The sequence below is a fragment of the Crotalus tigris genome, unplaced genomic scaffold (assembly GCF_016545835.1).
Source record: "Crotalus tigris isolate CLP2741 ecotype Arizona unplaced genomic scaffold, ASM1654583v1 scf7180000023714.847513, whole genome shotgun sequence".
NCBI lineage: Eukaryota > Metazoa > Chordata > Lepidosauria > Squamata > Viperidae > Crotalus > Crotalus tigris.
In genome coordinates, this window is record NW_024100136.1 from 46538 (window position 1) to 65000 (window position 18463).

The following is an 18463-nucleotide window of genomic DNA, read 5'->3' on the forward strand; positions in this document are numbered from 1 at the left end:
AACTTACAACAGTTCATTTAGTGACCATTCGAAGATACAACAGCACTGAAAAAGTGACTTAAGACCATTTTTTCACACGATTGTGGCACCATCCCCGTGGTCACGTGATTCACATTTGGATGCTTGACAACTGACTCACATTTATGACCATTACTGCATCCCAGGGTCATGCGATCCCCTTCTGCGACCTTCTGACAAGCAAAGTCAATGGGGAAGCCGGATTCACTTAACAACCGTGTGACTAATTTAACAACTGCAGGGATTCAGTTATCAAATGTGGCAAGAAAAGTCGTAAAATGGGGCAAAACTCACTTAACGAATTTCTCACTTAGCAATATAAATTCTGGGCTCAATTGTGGTCGTAAGTCAAGGACCTGTATTTGCCACCTTGGGGTGTTCAAATATAAAAAAAAGGGAGATTAAAAATATAGTAATAATGCCAAATCCAGTCTAAACAAACGGCTGACTGTGCAACAAACCATAATAATATGAAGACCATCACTAGCTAAAGAACTGGCGGCTATGATTTCACATTCTGGTGTATATATAATAATCATAATAAATAGCAATAATTCCTCCTTCTTCAGGCATTCCTTTTTAGAGTCCTTTCAATCTTTTCTCCTCTTTTCGCATTTTCTTTATTGTCAGAGAAAATGTTTTGGATGTATCCCAAAGATGCTTTTCCACGAGGCAACTGGACTTTCTTGTTTTTCTTTGAAGACGTTTCACTTCTCATCCAAGAAGCTTCTTCAGCTCTGACTGGATGGTGGAAATCCAAATTCAGGAAACTATGACCTGGATGACTGGGAATCTTCATAGACGTTTTGAATGTATATTTAGGATTTTTTTGTTTGTTTGTTTCAACAAATGTTACCGACTGAGGCCTACTTGAGGAACGAAGCCTAACTTGGGCCATCTGGAACATTAAACACTGCAGGTTGTTTGGAAGAAGAAAAAATAGTAATTACAAAATTTCATAATTATTGGTTGGTAATAATGTTGAGAAGAACCAAATGGAGGAAGTTATAAGAAGTAAAGCTCAGATCCAGGATTTTAATCAGAGATCTCTTCAGGGGATCAAAATGATACCCACAGGTCATGATCAAAACTCTTCATCTTCACTTACGTGTATCACCTTCAAAGAAATACGGCTTAACATGTGGGATGAACCAGTCAGAAATATTATTTGGCAACGATTATGATTCCTTTTTGAGTAACAAAATGAAGTTGCTTTTTATCAGGGCCACCTTGCAGGTTCAGCCATCACTATCCTTTCGATATTCCACTCATTTACAGTTTCTCTCCTGAGTGGAAGGTCTCTGGGATGTAAGCTGAAGGGGTCTCATTAAAACAGTTTCTTTGATCCATTCCTAGGTGTACTTTTTATACCAAATGGATACAGTCTTTCTACACACTGCACATTTAAGACCATGTAGCTCAACCAAACTCACACATTTATCTGTTTTCTCTTGTGTTGTTGTTTTTTTAAGGAAAAAAAAGGCAGTCCTGGTACCGTATATACCGGCATATTAGGCGACCCGGCGTATAAGATGACCCCCGTCTTTATCGCCGAGTCGCCTTCCTAGAACGTCATCTTATACGTCGGAAACTACCAGTATTTCCGGCGTATAAGATGACTCGGCGTATAAGACGACCCCCGTCTTTGGCGCCGAGTTTAGCGCTTCCGGAAGTCGTCTTATACGCCGGCATATACGGTAATCAATTTTCATTTATTCCAGGCATTCTTCCCACAATACGACTTTTAATGAGAAATGAACTTCAGGTGTTTTTATGGTTCTCCCATATGTGAATTCCTTTAGGTCTGATTAGGCTACTTACTGCTGCAACTGAACAGTCAACAAATTTCTATTGTTTCTTTCCTTGTTGTGTCCCTTTGTGAGAAGAAAATACTTGAGTGATGAAAACTCCCAAGTTACGATTTCTCTCTTGTGTGGATTCTTTTATGCTTCGTAAGGTGACTATTTCGACTAAAACTCTTTCCACAATCTGTGCACTTGCAGGGCTTCTCTCCCGTGTGGATTTTTTTATGTCTCGTGAGGTGACTTTTGTGACTGAAGCTCTTTCCACACTCTGTGCAGTTGTACGGTTTCTCTCCCGTGTGAATTATTTTATGTATGATAAGGTTGCTGTTCTGACGGAAATTCTTGCCGCACTCCGTGCATTTGTACGGCTTCTCCCCCGTGTGGATCCTTTTATGGCAAATAAAGACACTGTTCTGACGGAAGCTCTTTCCGCACTCCAGACATTTATATGGTTTCTCCCCTGTGTGGATTCTTACATGCATCATCAGATTTGCACTGGCACTGAACGTCTTTCCACACTTCAAGCAGGTATATGGTTTCTCCCCAGTATGGATTCTTTGATGGTATCTAAGACCATTGTTATACGAAAAGCTTTTTCCACACTCTGTGCATTTATACGGTTTCTCTCCTGTATGCATCCTTTTATGATAAGAGAGATGACTGCTTCTATTGAACCGCTTTCCACATTCCAAACACTTGTAAGGTTTCTCCCCCGTGTGTATCCTTTTATGGCAAATAAAATAACTGCTGCAGTTGAAACTCTTTCCACATTCCAAACACTTATATGGTTTTTCCCCCGTGTGCATTCTTCTGTGATATGTAAGATGTAAGGCTGCAGTAAAACTCTTACCACACTCCAGGCACTGATACGGTTTCTCCCCGGTGTGAATCCTTTTATGTTTGACAAGGTGACTGTTCTGACTGAAACTCTTTCCACACTCCACGCATTTGTATGGTTTTTCTCCTGTGTGGATCTTTTTGTGACGAATAAAGTAACGGCTGCAATTGAAGCTCTTCCCGCATTCCGAACACTGAAATGATTTCTCTCCCGTGTGCATTTTTCTATGATAGGTAAGATCCGAGCGCACACTGAAACTCTTTCCACAGTCCAGGCACTGATATGGTTTTTCCCCTGTATGGATTCTTTTATGTTTCAAAAGGCTACTGTTCTGACTGAAGCTTTTTCCACACTCCAAGCATTTGTACGGTTTCTCTCCTGTGTGGATCCTTCTGTGGCAAACAAAGACACTGTTTTGACGGAAGCTCTTTCCGCATTCCATACATATATATGGTTTCTCTCCCGTGTGGCTTCTTACGTGCATCACAAGGCTTGAACTTTCACTGAATTGCCTTCCACACTTCAGACAAGTGTATGGTTTCTCCCCAGTGTGGGTTCTTTTATGTCTTGTAAGGTGACCACTCTGGTTGAATCTCCTTCCACACACCAGGCATATATACGGTTTCTCCCCTGTATGGATTCTTTCGTGTATGATTAATTTACATCTCTGAGTGAAGGTCTTTCCACAGACCAGGCACACGTACGGCTTTTCCCCTGTGTGGATTCTTTCATGTATGGTAAGTTTACATCTCTGTGTGAAGGCCTTTCCGCACTGCAAACATTTATATGGTTTCTCCTTTGGGGGAGTTTCTGCGGGTGAAATAAGCAACTGTTTCTTACTGGAATTCTCTTCATACTCACACTGTTTTTCACTGTTATGGGAAATAGGATGACTGCTCAAATCAAAACTTTTCTCACAATTTATAAATGTATAGGGCGTGTCTTTGAGATACGATTGGTAATGTAAATTAACAGAAGAGGTATAATTGACCTTCTTCCCATCCTCTTGATATTCACATTGTTCCTCATCAGTCTGGGTTATACAATATTTACGGAAACCAAACTTCTTGTTGTCTCTTTCACCACATCCACTAAATTTTCCTTTATCTTCTCGTTGTTGAGCTCGCTGGGTTGAGAAGTCAAGGAATTCATTATATCCAAAAGGAGAAGAGCTCTTCCTTCCATACATTATGCAACTTTTCTTACTGCTTTGTGATGTCCCTTGATTTCCAAGCATTCCGTCTTCAGACTTGATCATTTGTAATAGCGCTACACCGGGCTCCTTATAATTAATTTGCTCCTGTCTATAACCTGGTTTGGAGAAAAAAAAAAGTTCATCATTACACAATAGAAAAAAAAGCTGCACCTGTTATTTCTGTATATCTAAGATTTTACTGAGTTCTTTGTATGATTGAAAAGAACCAAATTTCTATTTTATTTTTTGCCTCTGCAATTATTCCCTCTTAATTTTATGAGTAGAGTAGAGTAGAGTAGGGTAGGGTAGGGTAGGGTAGGGTAGAATAGCGTAGAGTAGAGTAGAGTAGAGTAGAGTAGAGTAGAGTAGAGTAGAGTAGAGTAGAGTAGAGTAGAATAGAATAGAATAGAATAGAATAGAATAGAATAGAATAGAATAGAATAGAATAGAATAGAATAGAATAGAATAGAATAGAATAGGCAGGAAACCCTATACCCATTTCAGACAAATAGTTATCCAGTCTCTTCTTAAAAACTTCCAGTGTTGGAGCATTCACAACTTCTGGAGGCAGGTTGTTCCATTGATTAATTATTATAACTGTCAGGAAAGTTCTCCTTAGTTCTAGGTTGCTTCACTCCTTGATTAGTTTCCATCCATTGCTTCTTGTCCTGCCTTCAGGCGCTTTGGAGAATAGCTTGACCCCCCTGTTCTTTGGGGCAGCCCCTGAGATATTGGAAGGCTGCTATCATGTCCCCCCTCGTCCTTCTCTTCATTAAACTAGACATACCCAATTCCAGCAACTGATTCCAGCAACCGTTCTTTATACGTTTTAGCCTCCAGTCCCCTGATCATCTTTGTTGTTCTTCTCTGTGCTCTATGGGGTATTATGAGGTATTTCTGGGTTTTTTTTTTGTGTGTGTGTGTGTATTTTTAATTAAAATTTTTTGCAATTTTACAATAAAATCCCTCTCCCACTACCTCCCTACCCTCCCAGAAACACTCCCCCCTCTCTGTGGGCATGCACACCGTCGTCCCAGTCCTAGGCCTTCAGCTGGGTTTTATAAAACCTTTTTGCTTTAGGCCTCTGCCGCCGTGTGCAAAAAAAAAAAGTTCAATCAGTCAGTTTCAACTTCTCACGGGAAAAAAAAAAGATCTTGCAAAGTTGGAATTGATTGATTGAACTCTTTAGTCTCACCCAGTCTGCCATTACCACTGTGGCCATGCCCAGCCAATGGGCCACGCCCAGCCAATGGGCCACACCCAGCCAATAGGCCACACCCATCAGGCACTCGACAATGCATAAGTGGGTTTTAGGTTGCAGTTTGGGCACTCGGTCTCTAAAGGGTTCGCCATCACTGACCTAGGAAATTGGATGGTTATTAGTAAGGTGACCAATCGTCCTCCTTTAGGGAGGACAGTCCTTCTTTTGTACTCATTTAAATAATAATTAATAGGCACGTAAGCATAATTACAATATAAACTGTTATTGTTACAAACGTTTTTTATTATACATTTATCGTATTATAGCAGTGATGGGGAACCTTTTAGAGACCGAGTGCCCCAACTGCAACTCAAAACCCACTTATGCATTGTCGAGTGCCGGGTGGGTGTGGCCTATTGGCTGGGTGTGGCCCATTGGGTGGGTGTGGCCCATTGGGTGGGCATGGCTACAGTGGTAACAGCAGACTGGGTGGGACTAAAAAGTTCAATCAATCAATTCCAACTTTGCAAGATCTTTTTTTTCCCCACAAGAACTTGAAATTGGCTGATTGACTGAACCTTTTTTTTTTCTGTAGAGGCCTAAAGTGAAAAGGTTTCATAAAACCCAGCTGAAGGCCTATGACTGGGACAACGGCACGCGTGCTCACAGAGAGGGATCTGAGTGCCGCCTCTGGCACCCATGCCATAGGTTCGCCACCACTGTATTATAGTGTATTCTGTATTGTTGCAATGAATAAAATGTTTTATTTACGATATTTTTTGTCTTCAATTTATTTGTGTCCTTCTCATTGTAAAAAAGTTGGTCACCTTATTATTAGGAACAGAAATCAAGAGGGAGACACAGGGCATATTTTTCCTGTGCTTATTCTAGCCAGGTGCTCTTAGCACTTAGGACAAAAGACTTTCCACAATTAATTGAACCCAGAGCAAAACAGGTCCTTACCCAGAGCGGCCACATTCCTAGCATTCTCCAGCATGACTTCCCCGTGTAAGGCTCTCTGGCTGGGATCCAGCAGCCTCCATTCCTCCTCCGTGAAATACACAGCCACCTCCTCAAAGGATATCAAACCCTGAAAGTCAAAGGATATGTTCCTCAGCAGAAGTCCCAGAAAGTCTCCTTCTAGATTTCCAATACCCCCCCCCCATTTTCCAAGAGAGAAAACGCCCCTTTTCTCACATGACATACTACCTGGTTTTAGATTACATTTAAATTCACTTTGGAAGCATTCACAAGTGCACAAAACATGCATGTTGAAGTAAAAACATAACCATCCTGGAGAGACACAAAGCTCTGGAAATCAAAGGGTATGTTCTTCAGAAAACATCCCGGAAGTTCTGTCCCAGATTTCGTGTATCTTAAATAGCAAAGTTTTGTAAAAGAGAAAATGCTTTTTTTTTTTTTTTTTTTACAAAATCAGATGCCTCTTGTAAGATTTACTATCCCTTTGGAATATTCACAAATGCAACCAAGATGGAACTTGAACCTCTAGGTTGCAGTTTAATAAGGTGGCCATCTTTGAGAATTCTTCCTGGGGAGAACATGGAATCATAGAGGTGCGCAGGGGAGGAGTGGCACCCTGATCCATTTGCACGGTTGGAGTTTCTTCCTGGCATGATTCATCTTCAGAACTGTGTGAATTTGTCTGACATGCTTCTCTTTGAAACATGATAGCAGTGTTTCAATATCTCAGGGGCTGCCACAAAGAAGAGGGAGTCAAGCTATTTTCAAAGGCGCCTGAAGGCAGGAAAAGAAGCAATGGATGGAAACTAAGCAAGGAGAGAAGCAACCTAGAACTAAGGAGAAACTTCCTGACAGTTAGAACAATTAACCAGTGAAACAACCTGCCTCCAGAAGCGGTGAATGCTCCAACACTGGAAGTTTTTAAGAAGAGACTGGACAGCCATTTGTCCAAAATGGTATAGGGTTTCCTGCCTGAGCAGGGGGTTGGACTAGATAACTTCCAAGGTCCCTTCCAACTTTACTACTACTACTACTACTACTACTACTATTATTATTATTATTATTATCTTTTATTTCTTTTTTTACACCCCAAGATTTATTTTTGCAGGAGCAACCACCTTGTATAAATACGAACTTGGTATAAACATATTTTAATCTGATGTGTTTATGAACTTATTTAATGTCTATGGAGATTCTCAGTCATTCAGGTCATGGTTGTCCCAATGATGCTGTTTCACAAAGCAACTGGACTTTCTTGTTTTTCTTTGAAGAGGATTCCCTTCTCATCCAAGACACAAAGACAGCAAAGTCCACATTTTGGACAGAGAGGATTGCTGGTTTGAAAGAGGGGTCAAAGAGGCCATCTATGTCAAAATTGAACAGTCCCCTCTCAACAGGGGGGGAGGGATACGACATCATCTATCTCCAGTCTATACCACAGTCTTTTCAACAGTTCCAAGGCTGCACAGCCATTTGCACTACACAGGTGCACTACTCACTATCCTGATGACACAGATAAACCTCCAGGTGGCCTCCATGACTCTCTAAATTAAAGAAGGCAAATGACCAGCTGTCTGCAAGGAGTATAAATTCTTCCCTTCCCCACCATCCAGTCAGAGCTGAAAAAGTTTCTTGGATGAGAAGTGAAACGTCTTCAAAGAAAAATGAAAAAGTCCAGTTGCCTTGTGAAAAAGCACCTTTGGGACAACTGATTTAATGCTAATCAATTCTTAGTGTTATCATTTAATTGCTGTATTTATTAACACATTGTGAGGAGTCCTACTAATGGTTTAATAAAAGTAAATATATTAAAATGACTTTGTATTGGGGAATTGTTACGTGTATCTCCAGCTTTGATTTCGCTTTTGGTGTGACATAGGGTTGTGCAGACATCACCCTGCCAAAAAAAGTGCGTATAGTCCAGGCCGTGGTTTTCCCAGTTGCAATGTATGGCTGTGAAAGTTGGACCATAAGAAAGGCTGAGCGCCAAAGAATTGAGGCCTTTGAACTATGGTGCTGGAGAAGACTCCTGCGAGTCCCTTGGACTGCAAGGTGATCAAACCAGTCAGTCCTAGAGGAGATCAACCCTGACTGCTCTTTAGAAGGCTAGATCCTGAAGTTGAAACTCAAGTACTTTGGCCACCTAAAGAGAAGGAAGGACTCACTGGAGAAGGGCCTAATGCTGGGAAAGATGGAGGGCAAGAGAAGAAAGGGACGACAGAGAATGAGATGGATGGATGGAGTCACTGAAGCAGGAGGTGTGACCTTAAATGGACTCCAGAAGATGGTAGAGGACAGGAAGCCTGGAGGAACGTTGTCCATGGGGTCGCGATGGGTCGGACACGACTTCACAATTACCAACAACAGGGTTGTGCTTAAATAACCATTTGAAAGTGGGGCCAAACCAACTCCTGATCTCAAGGCTCTGCATTGAATCCCATGGCAAAACCAGACATCCCCACTGCCCCACAAAGATTTCTGTGCCTACCTGAGCTGTTGTTCCCCCACACAGAGGAGATGCTTCAGCAATTTCCATCAGCAGCCTCCCACTCCCTGTGACTGAGATAAAAGGGAAACACTATAAACTAACCCCGGCCCAAATTTTGCGTTTGTGTGTAAAAACAGCACATGAACGAAAGCACTTCAAACTTCAAGGCCCTCAGAACTGATTTTCACTTACGTGGCAACATGAACTGACTTGGATCCTCCTCGGGGATCCTTCCCAACGGTTGCTGCGTAGAGGGACCAGAAAGACCTTCTCTTCCTTCGGGAGATACCACAACTGCCTTCATTAAAGGCTCCTGCATCTGAAATAACAGCCAGAATCACAGGAGAACCAAAGTTACAACAACTGAACATTGGAACAAGGGAATTCTGTTATGCCTTCAAAGCTGGACCATCTTATATCCATAGGTCAGGGGTAGGCAACCTTGGCTCTTTTATGACTCGTGGATTTCATCTCCCAGAATTCCTGAGCCAGCCTGGCTCAGCTTGGAAACCTCTCCCTTTCCCCTCAGCATGGCTGGCTCAGGAATTCTGGGAGTTGAAGTCCACGAGTCATGAAAGAGCCAAGGTTGCCTACCTCTGGCCTAGGCCGCTTTATGACTCGTGGACTTCAACTCCCAGAATTCCTGAGCCAGCATGGCTCAGCTTGGAAACCTCTCCCTTTCCCCTCAGCATGGCTGGCTGAGGAATTCTGGGAGTTGAAGTCCACAAATCATAAAAGACCCAAGTTTGCCTACCTCTGGCCTAGGCCTAGGCCGCTTTATGACTTATGGACTTCAACTCCCAGAATTCCTGAGCCAGCATGGCTCAGCTTGGAAACCTCTCCCTTTCCCCTCAGATGGCTGGCTCAGGAATTCTGGGAGTTGAAGTCTAGGAGTCATAAAAGAGCCAAGGTGGCCTACCCCTGCCATAGGTCAGTGTTTCCCAAACTTGACAATTTTAAGGCATGAGGACTTCAACTCCCAGAATTCCACAGCCAGCAACGCTGGCTGTGGAATTCTGGGAGTTGAAGTCCACATGCCTTAAAATTGTCAAGTTTGGGAAACACTGCCATAGGTGAAGATGCAAACTCCCTTGGGATTCTCCTCCCTCCTGTGGAATGATCTGGACAAAGAAATAGAAGTCTGGATGGCACCGAAGGGGGAGGGCAACCACTTCAATTGCTACAACCCGCATTTGTGGTGAGCAACGCAGCAAAGGAAAGAAGGACCATCCTCCTGAGGGCATCCTCCGAGGACGGAGCCTCTCACCTGCTGCTTCCATTCCTCGGCCTGGCTCAGCAAGAAGCCTTCGGCCAGGGCCACCGCCTGGGAGCAGCTCTCCGCTCCGCACTCCCTCAGCCAGCCCGCCATCTCCGGGGGCAGCACGGCCAGGAACTGCTCCAGGATCACCAGGTCCACCACTTGAGCTTTGCTGCTCTTCTCGGGCTTCAGCCATCGATAGCAAAGCTGCTGCAGGCGGGTGCAGACTGCCCGGGGCCCCGCCGACTCCTGGTAGCCAAAGGGGCGGAAGCGCTGGGCCTCTGAGTCCGGCGGGTCCTCGGGGAGGGTCTCCCGCTTGGCTCCGGCGGCCCAGGCCTCTCCACCTTCCTCGGGCTCAGCTTCAGGAAGGCCTGAAGCTCTTCTCCACTCTCTGCCTGACTTCGGCACGTCCATCTTGCGGGCCAGGCAGGCCGAGCTTCCTTCACGGGCGTCAATTCAGCTCCTCTCCTTCTCGGCCCGCATCTAGCGAGGAGCCTCTGGGACGTTGAACAGCTTTGCTGTGGACCAGCAGATACACCACCTGCAAGGGCTTCTAAGACAGGGAGGAAGAGTCTGAAGCAAAAGCTGAGCAATCTCACACCTACAAATAAGGCTTCAATCAATCCGTCGGGCTAGAGAGCTGGAAGGGACCTTGGAGGTCATCTAATCCAACCCCTTTGCTCAAGCGGAAGACCCTATATACCCATTCAGACGGGTGGCGGTCCCAATCGTTTCTGGAAAGCTTCTAGGGGATGGAGCAGCCACCACTTCTGGAAGGCCTCCGAGATGCGCTTCTTGCCGGTTCCCCCCCCCCCCCCCCACGATCTGGTTCCCACGACCGGCTCACCCGCTTGCTAAGCCACCCAGGGCCATAAACCCAATTGCAAAGCAGGCGAGCGTCGCCTCCCCTTTGCCTCCTGGGTCCTCTAAGTCAATCCCACGGCTGGCCGGCGGGGGAGGCGATTCAGACGCTCCTCCCCGGATCGCGGTACCCGCCGAAGGAGACACACAGCGGGGAAAGCCGGAGCGGAGCTGAACCGGCCTCTCTCTGCCTGCGCTGGGCTTCACTCACCCACCCTCTTTTTGGGACGCCCCACTCACCACCTCCCTCCCAGCCTTCCCGGAAAAGAAAGCCTTTTGGACACACGGGTTCGTGCTTCCCCACGATCCCCGAATCTGGGCAACAAAAATCCCGGCTCTTCAATTAGCCCCGCCCTCGCCGCCTCGCGGGGGGGGAGCTTGGAATGCGGGGCGAGAGAAAAAGAGAGAGCGCTTCTTCCTAGAGAGGCAACACTCCGGCAGTCCCCCCACCCTCGCCGACTCCGGGGGGAGGGGGGGGAAGGTTCGGAATGCGGGACAAGAGAAAGCGCATCTTCCTAGACAGGCAACATTCCGGCAGCCTTCCACCCATCCTTAAAGGGCGGCCGCCCCCCCCCCCCCGCTTTTTTCTTGCAGTAGCCAATTGCTCGCCAAGCTCTCCAGCGCATGCTCCGTCCCAGTCTGAAGGGAGGAGAGCGGAAAAACTACAACGCTTGCAGGATTATTGGATGGATTTGAATCTGTGAATTCCAGGGGATTTGAAGGGAGGATTCCAATTGTCTTTGAGAGGGGATCCGCGAGGCTCAATAACGGAGCTGGAAGGGTCCACAAAGAAGAGGGCGTCAAACTATACTTGACCATTTTAAGGCATGTGGACTTCAACTCCCAGAATTCCACAGCCAGCATTGCTGGCTGTGGAATTCTGGGAGTTGAAGTCCACATGCCTTAAAATGGTCAAGTTTGGGAAACACTGCTCTAGAACATAAAGAAACCATACCTTATAACCATAGATGCACACTAAGCACTGAATATTTCTGCAGTTGTTGCAATACAAAATACATTCTAACACCGTGTTTCTCAACCTCAACAATTTTAAGATATGTGGACTTCAACTCCCAGAATTCTCCAGCCAGCATGCCGGCTGAGGAATTCTGGGACTTGAAGTCCACAAATTGTAAAGCTGTTGAGGTTGAGAAACACCGTTCTAACATGTATTCCAACAGCTAGTCAATGTAGTTTGGGTAATGAAACGTCTGCAAGAAAACAACCAAGATCAGAGAGCACCAAGGAACTTATTGCTGATAAGATCATTGGCCTTCCTTGATCATTTTACTACTATCATAATAACATTTTTCTTTTCAACCAGATCAACAGAAATTAAACCTTTCCGTTCTTCTATGTGAGACTTTATTTCATTTGAACTGATGGTCAACAATCGTTTATATCCTTCTTTAGGCACCTTTGACATAACTGCATTTAAAATATTTATATAGCCACCCATCTTTCAACAACTCCTGGATGGCACCCAATCAAAGAGATTTATGTCCGTTTTGTGTTTTCTTTCATAAGGGCAGTATGAGAATCAGAAATTTCTTACAACTTTTTGTAAGTTGTATAACAGCCATTTATGAAACCTGAAGGCAGTGATTTTTGAAAGATTTCCATACACCAGCTGTTATTACATTTTCCTTCACATTCCTTTACATTTCATATGGATAATTTTGGGCCAGGCACTGTCTCTCAACTTAAACTACCTCATAGAGTTGTTGCTGTGGGGAGGATAGGAATGAGTAATTAGGTATGTGTTAAGCTATGAAATTTACTGTCTTTAGGACCACCATAGCGCTTCTAGCTTGTCTAAAGGTACAGGGGGGAGGGGAGAAGAGTTTGGGATCCATAGGTCCTCCCTATCAGCATGACAGCCGAAGCCGCTGAAGAAATGTTTTGGAGAACCAAAGTTTCTTCTCATAATTATTGGAAGATTAATTGGACAATGTGACCTGAACGGTCAGAGAGCAGAGGGAAAGTTTTACTTTTTAATTATCTGTTTTCTGCTATATTCTCAGAGCTAGCTTTCTTTCCATCGTACCGGTTTGCTAATGCCTAATAAAATTTACATTAGAGATCGCAATGTCTGATGTTTTGCTTCATTGGGCTTTTTAGCCGGAACTTGACAGTATGTTCACCACTTGAGTTATTTATTTAAAAAGATAAAGCACAGAAAATAAATACATAAGGACACACTTCTGACAGCACATCTTCCTACACTCTACATATTTCTCGTTTTTCCCATGTGGCTCCTTTACAAGAATTACAGTTTCTCTCCTGCGTGAATTTGTTTATGTTTCATAAGGTTACTGTTCTGACTGAAGTTCTTACCACACTCCATGCTTTCATATGGTTTCTCTCCTGTGTGCACTCTTGAATGATACGTGAGATGTGAGCTTGCGCTGAAACTTTTTCCACACTCCACACATTTATACGGTTTCTCCGTGTGAACCCTTCTATGGTAAATAAATTGGCTGCTGAAAGTGAAGTTGTTTCCACACTCCAGGCAATTGTATGGTTAAGGGTCAAGGATTACCTGTATTGTATACTGTGCAGCAGTATTGCAAATATGTCAGATTGTGATTTCTGGCTGTGCTTGGGATTCAACACTATAAGCTAGGCACAATGTGTACAAGTTTTGTCTCATACCTATGTGTATGTAGAGTGTGTATGTAGAGTGTGAAAAGTATACATATACATATACATATACATACATACATACATACATATATATATGTAGGTCTTTGGTTGTTCGGGTTTTCTCCCGCGTAAAATTGGAAGTGTCTTGGCGACGTTTCGACGAAGTCCCATTCGTCATCTTCAGGCTGGTGTTTTCAGCTTCCTGCTTCGAGCAGCAATGTGTGGTCTTAGCTGTTTCTTCCTTTTAACTGCCAGTGGGGGTATGAACTGATTGGGTGGGAGCTTGGCTGTGTTCTGATTGGGTGGAGGTGTGTTCTGATTGGTTAGGGGCGTGGCTGTGCTCTGATTGGCTGGGGGGTTGGCTGTGCTCTGATTGGCTGGGGGGTTGGCTGTGCTCTGATTGGCTGGGGGAGTGTTCTGTTTGGTTGTGCTCAGGTTAGTCTGAGTTGCAGAGGGGTTTAAGATTTTGGGCTGCCTTGCTATTTTTTGGCTTCGCGTTCGTGGTCGTGCCTCATTTTCATGGAGGGTGTCAGTTTGCTTCATGTATGGATTGGAGGGCTTTAAAGTGGCTAATGATGCAGCTCTGGTCTGGCTTCTGGTTTGTGGTCGTGCCTCATCATCGGTGTGGCTTTGGGTTTGCTTTTTGCGTGGATGTGTGGTGGTGACATCCTGTGTGGTTTTTGTGAGTGTGGGTCTGGTATCATTTTTTGTATTAGGGAGTCGTTTGTCAATAAGGGCGGGTTTCCAAATGGCTGGTAGGCGGGAGGTATCATCTCGCTTGTTCATGCTGTGTGGGCGTTTTTCTATCTCGATGGCTTCTCTGATTATTCTGTTATTAAAATGTTCACTTTTGGCAATGGTTCTGGTATTTTTAAAGTCAATTTCATGTCCTGTGGCTTTAAGGTGTTGGACCAGGGAAGATGTTGGTTCCTCTTTTTTGACTGAGTTCTTATGTTCTTCAATGCGTGCACTTATTCTTCTGTTGGTTTGTCCGATGTATGTGGTGGGACAAGTGGTGCATGGGATTTCGTATACTCCTTGATTTTCTAATTCAATTTTATCTTTGGGGTTTCTAAGGATGGTGGATATTTTTCTGTTTGTGCAGAATGCTGTTTTGATGTTGTGTTTATGGAGGATCTTACTGATTCTGTCTGTGGTGCCTTTTATGTATGGTGTGTATATATATATATATATATATATATATATATATATATATATATATATATATTCTGAGGTTTTCGCGGGTGTTTGTATGTAGGTCTTTGGTTTTTCGGGTTTTCTCCCGCGTAAAATTGGAAGTGTCTGGGTGACGTTTCAACGAAGTCCCATTCGTCATCTTCAGGCTGGTGGTTTTCAGCTTCGTGCTTCAAGGAGCAATTAATCCTCGAAGCTGAAAACACCAGCCTGAAGATGACGAATGGGACTTCGTCGAAACGTTGCCAAGACACTTCCAATTTTACGCGGGAGAAAACCCAAATAACCAAAGACCTACATTATATAAAGGAAGAATGGGAACATTAGAAACATATAGGGGAGTGTGTGTGTATATATATATATATATATAATATATATATATATATATATGTTTTCTGAGGTTTTCGCGGGTATTTGTATTTAGGTCTTTGGTTGTTCGGTTTTCTCCCGCGTAAAATTGGAAGTGTCTTGGCGACGTTTCGACGAAGTCCCATTCGTCATCTTCAGGCTGGTGTTTTCAGCTTCGTGCTTTGAGCAGCTCAAAGCACGAAGCTGAAAACACCAGCCTGAAGATGACGAATGGGACTTTGTCGAAACGTCGCCAAGACACTTCCAATTTTACGCGGGAGAAAACCCGAACAACCAAAGACCTACATACATACATACATATATATATATATATATATATATATATATATATATATATATATATATAATACACACTCCCCTATAAGTTTCTAATGTTCCCATTCTTCCTTTTTAGATTCTTACCTTTTATGTACTTCAGGCTTTCTGCATCTCTGCTACGTAAAGCCATTTACACTTTATAAAGCTCTTATATACAATTTCTTGAGGGTTAAGCTTAGGGAAAAAGCATATGGATATTGTTCCCTCCCAACAGATTGAAAGTGCTGCAAAAAAGTGAGGAGTTACACTAACGGAAGCAGGATAGTAAAACTGGTGGAATGTTGATATGAATAAGCCTGTGAATGAAAAAAATACAATCATTTGTCCGAAATGGTATAGGGTTTCCTGCCTGAGCAGGGGGTTGGACTAGATGACCTCAAAGGTCCCTTCCAACTCTATCATTATTGTTGTTGTTGTTACATATAAGAGCCTGCTGCAAAACCAGAGGAAGATTCAATTTACTGAAATATTTATTTACTGAAATATTTATTTTTTTCTGTTCTGCTTGTAGGTGTATGATTCTTTAACGAATTCAAGATACTTTTTACAGATACTTTTAGTTCTAGTAACAAAGTGACCTGCCTTTTCTTTAATATATCTTCTTGCCATCACTGTTTTTTGCCAATTCCTATCAATTATTTTGCTTTAACATAAAAGTTGGTCTTTAAAATATTAAAGCTTAATGAGATTGTTTAAAACATTTCATTTCATTACATTTTGCATAAATATAATTTGATTCTGATTCGGAAGGTATATAAGGAGAAACTTCCTGACACTTAGAACAATTAACCAGTGGAACAACCTGCCTCCAGAAGCGGTGAATGCTCCAACACTGGAAGTTTTTAAGAAGAGACTGGACAGCCATTTATCTGAAATGGTATAGGGTTTCCTGCCTGAGCAGGGGGTTGGACTAGATGACCTCCAAGGTCCCTTCCAACATCATCATCATCATTATTATTATTATTATTATCCGCCAATGTTGTAATTTTATTATCGAACTTCTCTTTGAGGAAAAATAAGTCTTCAGATATTTTTTTTTCTAACTGTAAGGCTTTCATTAGCTTAAAATAGAACACTTACACTACTATTAGATCTTCCCAAAAAATGATTTACCAAACTGTTTCTTCTTGAACCTAACTTACGCTTTTCCTGTGTCATAACCACGGATAGATTAATATATCTTTTAAAAAAAACAGTTGTATCCTAGCTGGTTATAACATCCCTAAAATCCTAACATTTAGAGAAACTGTCCTACATAATTTAACCCTTCTCATGATACTTCCGCTGCTCCAATCTTGCTTACCAATCATACAACTTGGAACAGTCAACAGCAAATTCCAGACTACTATATCATTAAACGTTCTTCTAATAAAAGGGGAAGCTTTATTTTCTGATCAACTGTCAAGCTTTTTTTCTCCCTTACACAAGACTGCAGCTCCTTAGTCCACCCGGTCCTTATTTCCATTAACTCCTCATTCCCTCTCACAAACCTATATGGGAATCAAGTTCACAGAGGATTAACTAAATGCTGTAACAGGTAAAGCATGGTGGTTTTCCTCCTTCCCACCCTAATCCATTCTTACATTCCATATAATACTTCTCTCTGTTCCATTTATTTATTCAGAATAACAGAGACTTATGACTTTGAATAATGAGGAAAACAACACTATTTTGAAGCAACAGACCCCTATCTAGAGATACAAAATAAAAAATGAGGAAAATTTATCTACTGTTGTAGCAAAAAAAAAAAAAAAGATTCAGCATAAGAAAGTAAGTGTGCTCCTTAGGGGGGAAAAACACCCCTCAAATATTTTATTCTAAAATTAAAGGACAAGCACTGTAGTAAACTTTTTACAAAGTTGCACAAAATGTGGAGTTTTGGAGAGGAGGAGATGTAATCCTGTTTTTTTTAAAATTATGGGGTTGGTGTCAGCAGAGGTAGTTATTGTGTGTTTTAAGTTTTACCACTATCACAATAATTTTTTAAAACATTAAATCAGATTCTGCCATGTTCATTCTGCACTGCAGGATAAATCTTTCCTTTGTTCTATGGGACATCGCATCAAATGCTTCCACGGGAATATTATATGCTTCCTGGGTTGTTGTTTTTTTTTACAAAGCTAAATATTCCCATTAGCCTCAGTCTGTTTTCATGGGACTTTAATCCTGACCAACCATATGATCCTCGTCAGCCTCTGATAAAACAGTCCCTGATTACCTCAGGAAAAATATTCAAAATTGGTCTAACAATAGGGAGAGGGACTCATGATCTGTTGGTGAAGTCTTAAGCAAAAAACCCCACCAACCCTCTCCATGTTCCACAGTTTTTTCTCCTGAGCGGAACTTTTCTGATATTTAAGAAGACATGTCCCCTTAAAATAGTTGCATTGCTCCGTTTCTTGATGTACTGTCTCTCCTGTATGGATCAGCTCTTCAGTCGGCAGGTTTAGCATCCATGAAGTTCATCCAAACTCAGATATGTATTTTCTTGGAGGGCATAGTCTGTCCTATGGGAAATAAGGGCAGTGACACATTTTAACCATTTCTACACTTTATGGCTCTCCAACATGGATTCATTTAGATCTGATGAGGCTCCTTTTTCAACTGAACGTTACTGCAAAATCAACATATTTCTGGTGTTTTTCGCACGTGGGTCTCTCTTTAGAAGAAAACACTTGTGATGAACGCTCCCGAGCTTATGGTTTCTCTCTTGTGTGGATTCTTGTGTGTTGTGAAAGGTGATTTTTCTGACTGAAGCCCTTTCCACACTCGGAGCATTTGAATGGTTTCTCCCTCGTATGAATTCTTTTATGGCAAATAAAATGACTCAGGCATTTGAAACTCTTTCCACATTCCAAACACTTATTCTCCCCTGTATGGATCCTCCTGTGACAATTCAGATCGGAGCGAACACTGAAGTTCTTTCCACACTCGAAGCACTTGTAAGGTTTCTCACCGGTGTGCATTCTTTTGTGTTTCTTAAGATAACAGTTTCGCCTGAAATTCTTCCCGCACTCCAGGCATTTGTATGGTTTTTCTCCTGTGTGGATCCTTCGATGGTAAATAAAGGTCGTTTTCTGACGGAAGCATCGCCCACACTCGGAACATTTATACGGCTTCTCCCCTGTGTGGATTCTTATATGTATCACCAGGCTAGATCTTCCACTGAAGTTCCTTCCACACTTCAGGCAAGGATATGGTTTCTCCCCAGTGTGAGTTCTTTTATGTCTTGTAAGGTGACCGCTCTGACTGAATCTCCTTCCGCACACCAGGCATATATACGGTTTCTGT

The 18463-nt window shown here is 42.8% G+C and overlaps 1 protein-coding gene across 1 annotated transcript in view; it reads right to left on the minus strand.

Moving 5' to 3' along the window:
- Positions 1-262: 262 nt before the first annotated feature.
- The window catches only part of LOC120297854 (zinc finger protein 91-like), a 28820-nt gene continuing 10619 nt past the window's right edge, over positions 263-18463 (minus strand). Inside the window, exons 5-11 of the mRNA XM_039320961.1 lie at positions 17881-18463; positions 12919-13151; positions 9794-10241; positions 8719-8845; positions 8527-8597; positions 6021-6147; positions 263-3972 (exon numbers count right to left, since the gene is read on the minus strand). The exon at positions 17881-18463 is cut by the window's right edge and continues 1093 nt beyond it. Of these exons, the coding sequence (XP_039176895.1) occupies positions 1934-3972; positions 6021-6147; positions 8527-8597; positions 8719-8845; positions 9794-10241; positions 12919-13151; positions 17881-18463 (3628 nt within the window). The 3' untranslated portion in view covers positions 263-1933. The remainder of the gene's footprint in view (positions 3973-6020; positions 6148-8526; positions 8598-8718; positions 8846-9793; positions 10242-12918; positions 13152-17880) is intronic.